The sequence below is a fragment of the Felis catus genome, chromosome B1 (assembly GCF_018350175.1).
Source record: "Felis catus isolate Fca126 chromosome B1, F.catus_Fca126_mat1.0, whole genome shotgun sequence".
NCBI lineage: Eukaryota > Metazoa > Chordata > Mammalia > Carnivora > Felidae > Felis > Felis catus.
Genome location: NC_058371.1, coordinates 40,152,138 through 40,167,700, shown reverse-complemented (window position 1 = coordinate 40,167,700; position 15,563 = coordinate 40,152,138). Strand labels below are relative to the sequence as shown.

The 15,563-nt window shown below is 43.5% G+C and overlaps 1 protein-coding gene across 5 annotated transcripts in view; it reads left to right on the top strand.

Annotated features, from left to right (window-relative positions):
* The first annotated feature begins 3,977 nt into the window (after positions 1 to 3,977).
* The window catches only part of CHRNB3 (cholinergic receptor nicotinic beta 3 subunit), a 33,115-nt gene continuing 21,529 nt past the window's right edge, over positions 3,978 to 15,563 (top strand). For 2 of the 5 annotated variants that reach the window (XM_023252560.2, XM_023252559.2), the window contains exons 1-3: positions 3,978 to 4,264; positions 13,244 to 13,395; positions 14,559 to 14,603. In XM_023252560.2, the coding sequence (XP_023108328.1) occupies positions 4,210 to 4,264; positions 13,244 to 13,395; positions 14,559 to 14,603 (252 nt within the window). In that variant the 5' untranslated portion in view covers positions 3,978 to 4,209. Of the gene's footprint in view, positions 4,265 to 13,222; positions 13,396 to 14,558; positions 14,604 to 15,563 lie in introns of all 5 variants that reach the window. The other 3 variants (XM_023252557.2, XM_023252558.2, XM_019828504.2) reach the window with 3 other exon arrangements.

Here is a 15,563-nt window from a genome sequence, read left to right as displayed (position 1 = left end):
TCCTTCCAGGCCTGGAGTCTGCGGCTACTGCAGGGGGCTTGCCCCAACTTGCTGAGAGCTGTCTGAGGATGCGTGGAGCTGTTAGACCAACACCCATTGCCTTCTGATGCGTAGTTTTGGATTTGGGCAGCCTGTGTTTATTTTAGTTTATTTTTTTAATTTAAAATTTAAGGAACGATAGCATCTAAAGCGTACAACCTTTAAAAACGGAGACTGTTGACCTAAGACTGCAGTATGATCTACAGTCCACCAGGGGGCCCCCAAGTCCTGTACCGCATGTCCATTGTCGCAAGTCCTTTCTCTGGGTCCTATTCGCTGTTAACACCAATGCTGGAGAAATGCAAAGCCTTTCCAGGAGCCCCTTGGCTCAAGGCTGGATCTCAGGAAATAATTTAACATGTATTTAAAAGCCATGAACTTCAAATCTCTGAGAGCGATGCCTATTGCGAGGATGTCACACACAAGAGAGCAGTGGAAGGAAAACAGTCAACCTTTTTGTATTAAAGTGCTCTCTCTCCAGGCCTTTTGAGTTAATACATTTCAAACCCAAAGAATTCTCTCTCTCTCTCAATAAATAAATAATAAATAAATAAATAAACTTTTAAAAATGCTGATCAGTGGTGCTTGGCTGGCTCAGTTGGTAGAGCATGATGCAACGCTTGATCTCAAGGTTGCAAGTTGTAGAGATTACTTAAAGAAATAAAATTTTTTTAAATATATTTTATTTTTAAATTTTTAAAAAATGTTTATTTTTGAGAGAGAGAGAGAGAGAGCGTGAGCAGGGAAGGAACAGAAAGAGAGGGAGACACAGAATCTGAAGCAGGCTTCAGACCCTGAGCTGTCAGCACAGAGCCAGACATGGGGCTTGAACTCACGAACTGTGAGATCATGACCTAAGCTGAAGTCTGATGCTTAACCATCTGAGCCACCCAGATGCCTCTAAAGAAATAAAATCTTTAAAAAAAAAAAAATCTAAATAAATAAATAAATACTGATTGTAACTTTTCAAATCTTCAGTTGAAAGCAATCTGCTTTCTCTCACCTTTAGTTTTGTTTTTGTGACTGCCGTGTGTACATGTCCTATGGAAGTGGTCTGGAGAGCATTCCAGAGCCTCACAATGAGCCAGCTTACTCTTCACAGGTTGCACATTGGGTCAGTGATGGAGGAGCAGAGGTTTTGCTTGGGGTCCTAGAATGTAAACTTGTCCTCTGTTGATAATGGAGACCTCTGATTATTTCTTTTTTTTTTTTAAGTAATTTTTCTGAAGTTATTTATTTTGAGTGAGAGAGCACAAGCAGGGGAAGGGCAGAGAGAGAGGGACAGAGAGAATCCCAAGCAGGCTCCACACCGTCAGTGCAGAGTCTGATGTGGGGCTTGAACTCACGAATCGTGAACTCATGACCTAAGCTGAAACCTAGAGTCAGATGCTTACCTGACTGAGCCACCCAGGCATCCCAGACCTCCGATTATTTCTGATTTGATAGACCCAACACCAAAGCCCAGGCAGCTGTCAGCTCATGTTTATTGCTGGTTATAGGACAGGTGAGGGAACATGCACACATGTTCAAAATGGGATGATTTTTTGAGATAAGGATTTGTGTTTTATTCTTTGTGTGTTTCTTTCCTATATTTTCCAGGGCTCCTTATGTTTCCAGGGACTCACAGCAGAAGCTGCATAAAGACAACTTCTCTTCCTGTTTATTTGATGTCTGCTTTCACTAAAAGTCTAAACTCACTGAGAAGATTATTTGAGGTTTCTAGAGTGGGAGGGAGACAAGATGAGTACAGGGGAAGCTGTAGGGGAGAAGGGTGAGAACTTTGCAAAAAACTGCAGAAGGGGCCAGAGGCTGGCTATCCCTGCAGCAGCCAGGACCACGCTGCCATGGTGGCACCGACAGAGGCGGCCGTCCTCAGGTGGCAGTGGCCGTGTGGAGGCTCAGAAAGGGGGCGTTCTATCACCCAGACCTCCGGTTCTGGCAGAACCAAGCCGAGGGGGGCACAACTGCCACTTCCAGAGGACCGTGTGGGCTGGCCACCGACCCACCTGCCGTGGTCCAGATGACTAGAGTCTGCAGGGCCCGCCCTGTATTTTGGGGACCACATAAGCCTTCCCATTTCTTTCGCTACCCTAGATGAGAGGAGGGAGCTCCTGTAATGACTGAGACTGATTTTTTCTGCCTGCTCAGTGGAAGGGCAAGCTTCATTTTATTTGATTCATTGAAATAAAGAAAGGTGACACTTCCTGCACCTCTGGGTTAGTGGCTAATTTACACCCGAGACAGTTGTAAATTCACAGCAGACCTGGAACACAATGCATAGGAAATCAGATGCAAAGGAAATCAATGTCTGATTGCTTCCTTCTTCCTCCTTTCTTCCAAGCAACACTCTCAAGCATTTCCCGTGATAGGCACTGGAGAGAAAGTGGAGATACAGGAACAAAAGAACAGAGCCTCGTCCTCAGGGGTTCTCAGAGAGGAGCAGAGTCCTACCTCCTCAGCCAGGGCTGTTTTGATTACATATTACTGAGCAGGGCCTGGGGTTTGATAATTGCTGATGGCACATAGTGGGGGCTTAGTAAGAGAACATCAAGAAAATTTTTAATTGGATGAAATCAGTGTTAGAAAGTGGAGGACGGTCAGTAATGTATCCTACAGACTGAGAGGCACTTTCGTACTGAAAACTGAAGCAAGCCACGCCACACCGTTTGCACAGTTTTTTCTTCAGCGTAGCTTACTGGCAAGGGCAATCAGGAGAGCAAATGGACCAACCATCCAGGGCACTACGAAGCTATCTCCACTCCTATTCTGTGCAGCCATCCAGACCTTAATCCCCAGATTTTATGGAGTGAGGGGCACGGTGGTGTGGCCACAGGGTAGTTATCTAAGGTGGCACACCAGCCCGCCACAGGGGCTAATAGTTATCTAATATAGCTCCAGCTGTGCCCCAGAGGGACCCTCTACTAGTTACCTAAGATGGTGTCAGCTGTGCCCAGAAGGGCTCTTTACTAGTTATCTAACATGTTGCCACCTGTTCCCAGAGGCAAAAACAAGATGGAGGGCCAAAGATGGACTCGGTATTGCCCAAGTGGAGTTCCTCAGTGCCCTGGAGCCTGGGACTCCATCACCTGGTCCCCATCCAGGTACCTGCTCCCACCTGGCCCTCTCCTGTATCCAGCCCTAACTTACAGTTGTCCATTCATTAGATTTGAATTTATGAGGGGTCCTCTGGGTGTGGACACCACTGAACTAGATGAAAATCTGATCTACTGTGAAGAAGGTGAATCAAAGAAAGAGTGGCATTATCAGCCTCCAAGTCCCATTAGGGAAACAACCAGACCAATCTCCGACCACACTCTCTCCTGTAGAAGATAAGGTGGATCTGGTGGGCCCAAGGGAACGTCAGAGGATCCTCTGACATTAGAACACATTAGTCATGAGAGCCACAGGATATATTCATTATTCTTTTTTGTCAATTGAGGTATAATAGACATCCAACATTATATCAGTTTCAGGTGTCGATATTTGGACATATTGCAAGTGGTCACAATAAGGCTAGTTGCCATCCATCAGCACACATAGTTACGAATCTTTTTTCTTGTGATGAGAACTTCTAAGATCTACTCTTCTAGCAACGCTCAAATATGCAATAGTATTACAAACTATAGTCACCATGCTGTACATTACCTCCCCGTGACTTATAACTGGAATTTTATACCTCTTAACCCCCTCATAGTCATTATTCCTAAGCTCCAAGTCCAAAATAAAGAGACAATAGAGGAATAATATGTATGAGAAACTTCTCACTAACTTCCGCGACGCATGTGATAAAACGTAGTTTTTCTCCTTTGCTCAGATCTCCAACCGTGAGCAAAATACCACAGAACATTCAGAAGTGGTCCAGCCTCATCCTTTCCCTTTTGCCCTGCATCTCCTTGTGAGAGAGCAGATTAATAAGTCAGGAGTTAGGACCCAGAGATACGTTTTAGACTTACACGCTCTGACAGCTCACTGGAAATCAATGAAGTGTAGTTTAAGAACCATCGCACTGACGTGAGATGGTGTGAGACGGTCTTATTCCCACTTCAGGTGTCTCCCCCTCGGGTTCCACTTCGGATTTTGAACTACTGCATTTTCTTTTCAAAACCTCCCTTTCTGATGGAAATGCTATATTGTTATAAAGGAAGAAATTATCTTTCCTAGCCTGACATCATGATGCTGCCAGCCTTCATCCTGCTGCTCATTGTCCTTGGTGTCATTCCCTCAGGTAAGCTCAAGTTAGAGTAAATTAAAACTTCATCACCGCAAAACTATTTAAGCCAGGGAGGTGGAAATACGGTATTCATAATGTTAGGATGATAAAATGTAATGTACAGGTATCTTAGGATAACTTTTAAAATGTGGCTCCAATGAGTAATTCTAGGAAATCTGTATATTGCTAAAGAAATCATCACACCTATGAATTCCATAATGTTTACGCTGTTGTCATTTACTGTGCTTTTGCTTTTGAATCATGAACTTGGTTGGAAGATATAAAAGCAGGAAAAATGTTACCCAATGCCCTGAATGCTACTCAGAATTGTTAAAATATTTGGCACAGCAATTTACTACATCAACATTTTTATATCATATCTACTAATAATCACTATATCTGTGTGTATATTTTATCCCATCTATCCTGTAGACCTATCTACAAAGTTTAATTTGTGTGTAGATATATTTAGTATGTTTGTATATCACAATGAAGCAAAAGTATGCATCAAATGTCTATGAACATGTGTGAGTTTTCTGTGACTACTATCTACCTGAAAGTAGGGGAATTCTTAATAAAGGAAGAGGGCACGTAAAAGGAGAGAGGGAGAGACAGACAGACAGACAGAAGAGAAATGGAAAGAGGAAGAAAATAACTGAAAAGTTTAGGGGAGATGGTCATTTGCACCTGCCAGTTATCTGGGTTTGGGAATCAGTTCCCTTTTTATGTAACTTCAGAACACAAATCTTTTCCCATTGCAGCGGAAACCATTTAGAGCCAGGAGCCAGATGGCAAGAACACACTGTTGCCCCATTAGCAATTTGTATTCATTTCTCGCTAGTATTTTTGCCATGCTTGACTACTGCTATTTTCAGATGGAGAGCCAGAGGCACTGAGATCTGCCCAAATCCTGAAATAAATCCTAGATTGAATAAATCCTATATTGCAAATCTAGGCACGAACATACCTGAACATTATCATATCTTTAAAAATGTAGCCTTTCCTCATACTGGGGACTCAAAACCAGTAGTTTTTAAGTGCAGAGGGCATCACACCCACTGTCAAATATCACTAAATTTGGTTCCTGCAAAGTCTGAAATGCAGTTGGTCAGTCGTAAAAATAATCATCAACTTCTGTGTGTTTTAGCATACAATTAATACACATGTGTCTGATGTTTTTTCTGCTTTAATGCACTATCCTATTTACTGTGAAAGAATGGGTTCTTACCATTCTTTCCCTAGGGAAGTCGCTCACTGGTAAATGGGGGGAGTTGGCATAAACCCTCTTAGTTCACCTATGATCCTCTTCCTCACACAATGATGGTTACATAAGAAAATTGGAATTAGAGGGGAGACTGGTACTCATTCTCCATTGCGTAGGCTGCAAGAGTTTGGGAATTTATACTGTGCTGTAGATGTCTGTCACAGATCTATAATCAATCTATGTAATAACTTGTAGTAACTCTCACATTGTGGATATTTTGAGATCCATTGGCATCTATTTCTATTTTCAGATCAGTACCACCTTTCCTTAAGTTTTGTAACTTTACTTTTCATTGCAAAGGAAATGGCTTCTTTTTGTTACACAAAACTACCTTTTCCAAATCACAAGGGGCAACCCCTCATTTTTATATTTCTGGCTTTGGTGGAAAGAATAATTGTGTATGGGCATGTGACATCTCTTCTGTTGCGAATTCATGCTTTGTGGGTTTGTGTCTGCTCCCAGAAACAGGGGACTGTCTCTTACTCATCTTCCCATCATTCTTACCACATGATGACATGTGTTTATTCATTCAATAAATATTTACTGAGGGTGTCCTGTATCCTAGGAATGATTCCAGCATGGGATATGAGAGAGGGGGAAAAACAAAATCATTCTAATAAATTCTCACACTAGCAAGAATCCATTCAATATTTATTATTTGATTTCACCCTGAGGGTGAGCTCTATGTGTTGACAGCAGAAGCCAGCCTATTTGTGGTATGATTTTTTGGGACAGGCTGGTGACAATAGAAGGACAAAACCAAAATATACCAAAAAGTGTCAAAACAAAAAAAACGTGTCTCTCCCAACCATATTTGCTAAGGTTTAAAAGTCTTAATAACTTTTTTACTCTCTTAGCTAAGGATAAACAATGATGTTGTCTTCAATAAAACCATAAATAAGCATGTGAATTTTCACTGATTAAGTCTTATCAGTTATTTATACCTCAGCGTGAATGAACTTGTCAAACTTTGCAGAAAGTGTTTTTTTTTAATATTGATTTTTGAGAGAGAGAGAGAGAAAGCATGAGTGAGGCAGGGGCAGAGAGCGAAGGAAACAGAGGATCCAAAGTGGGCTCAGCACTGACAGCAGACAGCCCGATGCAGGGCTTGATCTCATGAACCATGAGATCATGACCTGAGCTGAAATCAAGAGTTGGACGCTCAACTGACTGAGCCACCCAGATGTCCCAGAACGTGGGTTTTGATAATTGGGTGAGGAGAGACCAGAAAGTCTGAGAGCCTGAAGAAAGGAAAAGAAACGTGGTCAAGAAGAATAAAGAGGCCAGAAGGTCAAGTTATAAGTTTCAAAGAAAATTTCTTTGCCTCAAGTTGGAACTGGGTACCTCATCCAAATCTCTCATGATTCCACTTATAGGGGTTGAGAGAGCCCTAACCTCCTCATGGATAGTGAGTCCTGTCTAATCCCTTCATAGCTTCAGTTATCTTTACCCAGATACCTCTTCTGTTGCAGTAAATGGCAGCCAGGAGCGATGTCCTCCAATCAATGGCACATCTTAAACATTGGCTCTTTTTTGTGTCTTCAGAATAGTAAATATTGGGCATTAATAGGTCATATTTTATGGGTGTTTCATGGACATAAAGCATGTGTGAGTTGGTAGGGGCTTACCAATTGTCCACCATTTTATTGTTATTGGGAGAAGTTAAATGCCTTGCTTAATGAAGATTGCCTGGTTTGGAAACAAGACCAAAACTCATATATCTAAATCTGAGTCCAGTGGCTCTCAATGTTAAATAAATATTTGTTGGATTCTTGTTCTAACGAGTGACGAGTTTGGCAAGAGACTCCATGTCCAGAGCCAAGAGCAGAGTGCCCTCCTAGAGCACGTTCCCAGCCTGAGTTCCACATGGAGGAAATTACTGGAATCAGGCAGAGAGCTCCCCACCTGTCTGATCACTTGCATGTGCTCTCCCTCTTCTTGCCTTCCACCTGCAGAGTCGCTTACATCGTCCCAAGAGAAATATTTTGACAAAGAAAATGAGACAAAGATTAAATAGGGAGAGGAGAAAAATAAAGGGGGAGAATCGGGATTTAAGGGAGCAATGAATTCCTTTTTACCAAAAGAAATGGTGACAAGCTGTAACAGGCAGCACACATCCTCTGAAGATGTGCATTAGACTAAGCGTGTGTGTTTGAGTATGAGTCTGTGTGTGTGGGGGGTGTGTGTGTGTGTAAGGGGTGCAAAGCAAGACTTAATGCAAAGAAAGGGAGGGGACCATGGTCAAGTCTGAAGCAGGATTGCTCCCACTATAAAGCATTGGGTGTCCATCTCTAAGGAGAGTGACCTCAGTGCCCATTCAAGGGACACCAGGGCCAAGCCAGCTGCCAGGTCCCAACTGCAGTAGAGGGAGATTGAGTTGGATTATGGAATACCATCACCAACATTGAGTGTCTATCTACACCATCAAACAAATATTATCTGCGACCTGGTTTTAGAATATCATTCTTCCTGGCAATAGATCACTTTAAAGTAAAGTATTTTGGTAAATACAATGCTAACAACAACACAGTAACAAAAAAAAGCAGTAACAACAAATTTATGTTCAAAGACATGAACACATCTGCCACTCATTAACTAGGTTGACCCTGAGTAAGTCACTGCCCCTCTTGGCACCCCAGGATCTTCATCTGTAGAATGAGGGACTTAGAACATCTTCAAAGTCCTTTCTAGCTCCATTGTCTTCACTTCTTCATCATTTCACTTGTCCTTCTTATTTAGTGCTGGTATTATTTATGAATACAAATGTTCTCCCATCCCTCCTTCATAAAGCGGGCTTTGGGAAATGCAAGCACCCACTCAGGGAGTCACTCAGCTTCCAAGAGCAGTTTGTTGACTTGTCAGTGCATTGCTGAGATGTATCTTAGAATATTGATCTTGTCTAATTTATTTAAAATACAAGTCCATTTACAAAACTGGTTTACACACAGATTTTCAGGGATCCAGATATTCCTTAAAACAGATACCCCTTGTCCTAGAAATCCTGAGAACATCTGCGATTCTACATCCTCTAGATCAGTGAGCTGGGGTCACTCTGCCTCCTCCTCTCTCTGTGCACAGAAAGTGCCATTGGAGCTTTTGTGTGTTAACTCCTTCATTTGTTCTTTCACCAAATATCACAAAGTATTTCTTGAGTCGCTAGTCTCAAAGAATCAACAGTGGAAACAATTTCCTTTCGTTATAATGTTCTATTTTGCAAGGACAAACTAGAAAATTTCCAGAGCTATCGTCTACATCTGCTTCAGTAACATCAATGACCTCAACTTTTATTTGGGGAAGTTCAGGAAGGTTGAAGATTTAGGCAGAAAGCATTAAAACTTTGGCTTTTTTTTTTTTTTTTTTTTTTGGTAAGGTCTGTTTGGGTCTAGTCAGCTCAGTCTGCCATAACAAAATACCACAGACTGTGTGGCTGAACAGCAATTTATTTTCTCACGGTTCTGGAGCCTAGAAGTCCATGATCAAGGTGTCAGCAAAAATGGTCTCTGTGAGAATTCTCTTCCTGGCTTGTAAATAGCTGTCTTCTGGCAGTGTCTTTTCCTGGCTTTTCCTCGTGCTTGCATGGGGAGAGAGAGCGCTCTCATGTCTCTTCCGCTTCTTATAAGGACACCAGTCCTATTGATTTAGGGCCCCACACTGATGACTTCATTTAGCCTTGGATACCTCCTTATAGGCTCTGTCTCCAAATATAGTCACATTGGGGGTTAGGACTTCAACACAGGAATTTGAAGGCACACAAGTATTTAGTCCATAACGGCCAGTACAGATTTATGCTTTTTGTGCCTTGATTCAGACAACAGCTCACCCTCTGACATTGGCAACATGGGTCAAAACATACGAAGGTCCCTGAAAGAGGAAATCTGCTTATTTCCCTTTAGATCCCGACAAAGAGCAGGATCTAATCATTCTCACAGAGGGTACAGCTTTGAGGGTGGCAAGAGCTGGGGATTGTCAAGGTCATAATGTGTAAGTCTACCTCCCTGCAAACTGACAGTAAGATTTTCCTTCCAGGAAAGGGAGTTCAAAAGTACAATTTCTGTTCTCAGAATTATAATGGCTTAGAGTTGTCCAAGCTAAGAAGTCCGTGTGTGTGTGTGTGTGTGTGTGTGTGTGTGTGTGTGTGTGTGCGCGCGTTGGTTCAGACGTTATTCAGTTGTTCTCACCCTTCCTGGAGTGTCTCCATCCATTGTGAGGTGGTGTCTTAAGTAAATTGTTCTCACTGGGCTGAACTGGGACACAAGGGCTTTTGGGGAAGGGCAGTGCCGTTGGGTTCTTGGCCACTAGGACTACACTCAGATTCGTGTAACAATGGCCATAAGAGCCTATCCAAAAGGGAAGATTGTTTTTCTCACACACCAAGAAATTTGGAGGCAAGCGGTCCTGGGCTGGTTGATGGTCCTATAGTGCTATCAGGGTCCTGCGCTCTGTCTGCCCTTCTATTCGCCATCTTATGTGTGTAGCTTTCATCAGGCTTGTGAGATACCTGGGTGGCCATATCCCTAGATGTCATGTTCTACCTCTAGGTAGGAAGAAAAGGGAGCAAAGGGTGAAAGATGTAAGGTGAAATGTGCATATTGGACCAAGTCCATCCTCTTCAACAGTATTTCCTACAAACCTCACCCTGTGGCTTCTGTTTGGATTTAAGTGGTATGTATATGTAGTATGGCCATCCCTAGCTGTAAGGGGCCTGAGAAGGGAACATTTTAAGCTGGCACCATTCAATTCTGAATAAACATAGCATCCATTACTGAAAAAGAAAGGGTAAGTGGCTGTTGAGCAGGGAACCAGCAGTCACTGTCATGGTGCCCACCCAACAATATTCTCCTGCCAGGGGAGGCCGAGGGAGGACAGCTGTGACCTCCCTGCTTCTCTCCCCTCCAGGTAAATTCAGCTCTGGCCCAAATTCTCCAAACACCACTCAGCAAAGTAGCTCACTATGTTGCTGCACAAGGGTGTGCTCAGCAGCCATGATGTGCCAGGCCCCATGGAGCTGGGAGACAGAAGTAAGAAAGGTTTCATGAAGCTGGCATTTTCCAATGGGGCAGATAGACAATAGACAAAGAAACATATAATATGTTCCAGTGCTCCCATGCAAGATAAAGCATCATTAAGGGGATAAAGTATGAGGAGGGATTTTAGATTGTGTAACCCAGAAGGACCTTTCAAGGAGATGACATTTGAGCAAAGATGGGACAAAATGAAGGAATGAGCATGGATTCCTCTTCAGGGCAAGAGTCTTCCCCAAACAGAAGCCTACAGGCATGTTCTAGAAAGAGCAGATGGACCTGAAGCTCTGGGGAGGAGGGGTGAGGGCAGAGTGGGAGAGGGTAGGGGCCATACAAGAGCCTGGGAAACCATGGCAAGGATGTGAGATGTCTGTCTGCGTTTGATGGGAAGCCATTCGTAGGATTTGGGCAGGAACTTACATAAACCTCTTCTGCCTTTAAGAGCTGGTTCCATCTGCTGAGCAGGAAATGAACTGTAAAAGGGGCAAGAGTGGAAGGCAGGAAGAAGGAGCACAAGAATCCAAGGGAGATGATGGAACTTGTGACTCAGGTGGTACCAGTGGAGATGGTGGGAAAGAATCAGAGTTATGATGTATTTTGAAGGAAGTTAAGACCAGATGTGGGGTAGGGAATTCGTGAAGTTTAGCCTGAGCAGGTGAACACTCCATCCCTCAGGAGGCTTCGGGGAATTTCAACTCCTACCTTCCCTCCACTTCCAGTAAGGTTTTGCAGAGTGCTGTCCTGGCAGCCACCCAGCTGACCTGCTCCTTCGTGCTGCTCTGCTTGTTAAGAACTGAAGTATCAAAGTTTGAGAACAGTTAGCTTTTTTTTTTCCAGTTTATTTTTTTATTTTGAGAGAGCGAGGGGGAGGGAAGGGGGAAGGGGCGAGAGAGAGGGAAAGAGAGAATCCCAAAGAGGCTTTGTGCTGTGCACAAAGATCACGTGAGATCACGCCCTGAGCCGAAATCAAGAGTCCAATGCTTAACCGACTGAGCCACCCAGGCTCCCTGAGAACAGTTAGCTTTTCAGATAACTAAGTACAAACATAAGCTCTCTCCATCACTCATTTGCATTTTCATATACTTTTTGGAACATAAGAGAAAGGGGTGGGAGCAGCCCGAGTATGTAACCCATCTTATTGACACCTCTGTTTACCCCTAGGAGCATTACGAGTGGGTTTCAAACTTCCAGTTACAATAATAAATAAAAAATAAATAAGTCACAGAGATGAAAAGTACAGCATAGGGAATATAGTCAATAAGACAGTAATAACATTGTTTGGTGACAAATCGTAATTGCACTTACTATGATGAGCACTGAGTATTGTACATAATTGTTGAATCATTATGTTGTATACCTGAAATTAATATACTACTGTAGGTTATTTATGGTTCAGTTTTTTTAAAAAGGGTGCATTTTGAATTGCTACTCCCTTAGTAAAGTGAAGTTCTCGTGTACATACTAGGAATGTTTGCTCTTCTTCCTGCTAAGAATCTTTGGGTTTTACTGGGTAAACTTCGGGGTATCTGGTACATGATCATTGCCCATCATGTGTCACTCAGCAGAAGAAAAGGTTTCCTATGGTAAGCCATACAGTGCAGAATGAGTTGTTGTAGGAGATTAATAGGGCACTGGATATATGAAGAAAGGGGCTATATCTAAAACAGCAATAATAACAGCACCTGGGTGGCACAGTCCATTAAGCATCCAACTTTTGATCTCATGGTTCATGAGTTTGAGCCCCCCTGTGGGGCTCTGCACTGAGCATGGCGCCTGCTTGGGATTCTCTCTCTCCCTCGCTCTCTGCTTCTCCCATGCTCATTCTCTCTCTCTCAAAGTAAATAAGTAAACTTAAAAAAAAAAAACAGCAACAATAAAGCTGCCATGTTTTATGTTTGATAGCATAACACTGAAAACAAACAAAACGTATCTCTAGACTGCCTTCCTAGACCATTTCTTCAGCCTGAGGGTCAAAGCTTGAAGTTGGGATGTTTCTTGGGCTCTCAGACATGTAGGGGAGGAGAGGAGTGTTAGAACCTGGTTCTTGACCAGGGAAGGTCTTTGTAAGGGAAGACTTCCTCAGGAGGAAGGAAAAAGAACAGCACAGGGGATGTGGTAGGTGCTCAGTGGATATGTGTGCTCAATGGATACGTGCCAAATGCATGAAAAATGGCCCTGACATATTCCTGTCATTGGATTATTCATTAAATAGATATAAAATAAGCATGTGCTGTGGGCTGGCACTAGTCTAGGTGCTGGATAAACATCATCAAATAAAATGGATACCATGTCTGCCATCATGGAGCTCAAGGGAAGGACAGATGATGACAGGTATACAACACATTGTGGTAAGGACATGATGGAGCCGGATAGGGTGCAGTAGTGGACGATAGCACAGGGGCAGAGACCATGTCTGTAAGGAGGTGGCATCTCAGGTGAGATGTGAGGTCGAGGGTAAGGGGGTGGCTGTGGGTGATTGTTTGGGGATCAAGGTGCTGACCTCATGGTGGGAAAATCCCATGAGAGAGCAAAGCTCTGGGTAAAGCATAGAATCTACTTTCAGCCATGTGTTGTGGGCATGGGGAATGGTTAGAGAACCCTGTATATGCAAAGCTGCCTTTGCTGAACACCTGAAGGTTCAGGCCACAGGATGCTAAACCAGCCATTATACTTTTCCCATTAATTCAGGTTTCGCTCATGATCTTACAGCTGCTGCAGGATTCAGTTCAATTGCTGAAAATGAAGACGCCCTCCTCAGACGCTTATTCCAAGGTTATCAGAAATGGGTTCGTCCTGTATTAAATTCTAATGACACCATAAAAGTATATTTTGGATTGAAAATATCTCAGCTCGTGGATGTGGTGAGTAATCCTTGGCACTAAGCTAAAAAGAACATGCATTCCTTAACCTGTTTGTGAATCTAAGACTTTATTTTGTTTTCTTTCCTCATGTCTACCATTTCAATTTTAAAAATAACTTACTGTGAGAGAAAATCTGCCCCAAGAGGCCAGTGAAATGACCCGAGGAAGGAATGAGAAGTGCTGGGGAGTAAATTTTCATTGCGGCACTATGAGTGTGCACCTCTTTGCTGGGGGATGGATATGGTTGTTAAGACAGACATTGTCCCTGGCGGGTTTGCTGAGAACCAGGATGAGCACCCAGGGAGAATAGAGGAGATGGAGAGAAGAGAGAACTGAGCCGAGGGCTCATTAGTGTCCCCTGGGCTGATTCGGTGTCACCCGAACTGCGTGAGGGCTGGCAGGGGTGTCTACAGGGAGAGAGGGCAGATGCTGCCAGCACCCCCGTGAGCGCCTGGTGACTCATCACCCTCCTGAATCCCCTCAGGATTCCACCTGTTCCCCTGACACCACCCAGACCTTAACATTCTCTGCTCATTTTCCTGTTGGGCTCCCACTTCTGACATGATTGCGTTCCTGGGAAACCAGTGAACGTTAAGCCAGTTCTGCAAAGTCATTCTGGTGCGGTCCCCGAAGTCCCAGAATAATCGTCTCCTGTTTCCTAAATCCCCTGCCCTACCAGTTGCACACTCACCTACCTCAGCTGACTCAATGCCCAAGGATTCCTTCTAGAAAATCATGCAAAACCGATCTCTGATTTAACTAATATTCATTTTTACTTTGCGGCCTTACCATACTTTCTGGGTTATGCAATTAATTTTTTTTTTTTTATTTGAGAGAGAGAGAGCAAGTCAGGAAGAGGGGCAGAGGGAGAAAAAGAGAGAATCCCAAGCAGACTCCACACACAGCCCAGAGCCTGATGCAGGACTTGGTCCCACGACCCTGGGATCATGACCTGAGCTGAAATCAAGAGTCAGACACTCAACCAACTAAGACACACAGGCACCCCTGGGTTATGCGATTTTGGATAAATATCACCATAATGAGCTGCTATTTGCTTTAATTATTATTTTTTATTTTAAGCAAAGGGAGGTCTTTCTGACAAAATAAATCTCAAAGACTTCACTTAATTTGAATTTACATTTTTCTAATTGCCATTTTCTTAGGATGAAAAGAATCAACTGATGACAACAAATGTGTGGCTCAAACAGGTAACTGTCAATCCAAGCATGATATCTGCTAACCTAATTATTTCCATTCTTTTCTATTTAGAAAGACTCTAAATAATATTTGAAAAATAATTATCTTACACAGCATATTGGGTTCCTCAGTAAGATATCTGGGAATGGTTAGGAAGGGTCTATTACTTTTCATTTCCTTTTGCAAGAGTGGGAGAGCTGGTCCTGGAGGCTCAAAAGCATGCCCCAAGCAGACTCTGACACGGAGGCCTGGGCCCACTCCCTGGCTACTTAGAGTAAGTGGGGAAAGATTGCAGAGCGCAGTTCCCCCACCCCACCCCCCTGCTTCCTGCACCCCTCCCCCCTCCGTTTAGGGCACTGCAACTGGAGCAGGCAACCAGGGATCTTAAACTGTCCTTCATCCCCACTGGTCCTCCGCAGGATGACTCTTCCCCTAATGTTTCCTCTTGCTCCCTTTCTAGAAAGAGAAAACATGTAGGACAGAACAAAGTGAATTTCAGAACAAAGTAAAGCCTGAAACAAAATAATGAATACATATTTTCCTGGTATAACTAAAAAGGCATTTGTTTTTTGTTTTTAATTTTTTAATGTTTGTTTTTGAGAGTGAGAGAGACAGAGCATGAGTGGGGCAGGGGCAGAGAGAGAGGGAGACACAGAATCCCAAGCAGGCTTCAGGCTCTGAGCTATCAGCACAGAGCCTGACATGGGGCTCGAACTCATGAACCACAAGATCATGACCTGAGCTGAAGTCAGACGCTTAACTGACTGAGCCACCCACGTGCCCCAAAAGGCATTTGTTTTTAAAAGAGGGAACACAAGAAGGGGGGGGGGGGAGAGAGAGAGAGAGAGAGAGAGAGAGAGAGAGAGAGAGAGAGAGAAAGCAGGCTCCACACCCAGCATGGAGACGCGAGGCTCAATCTCACAACTCCGAGATCATGATCCAAGCAGAAATAGACACTTAAGACTTAGCCA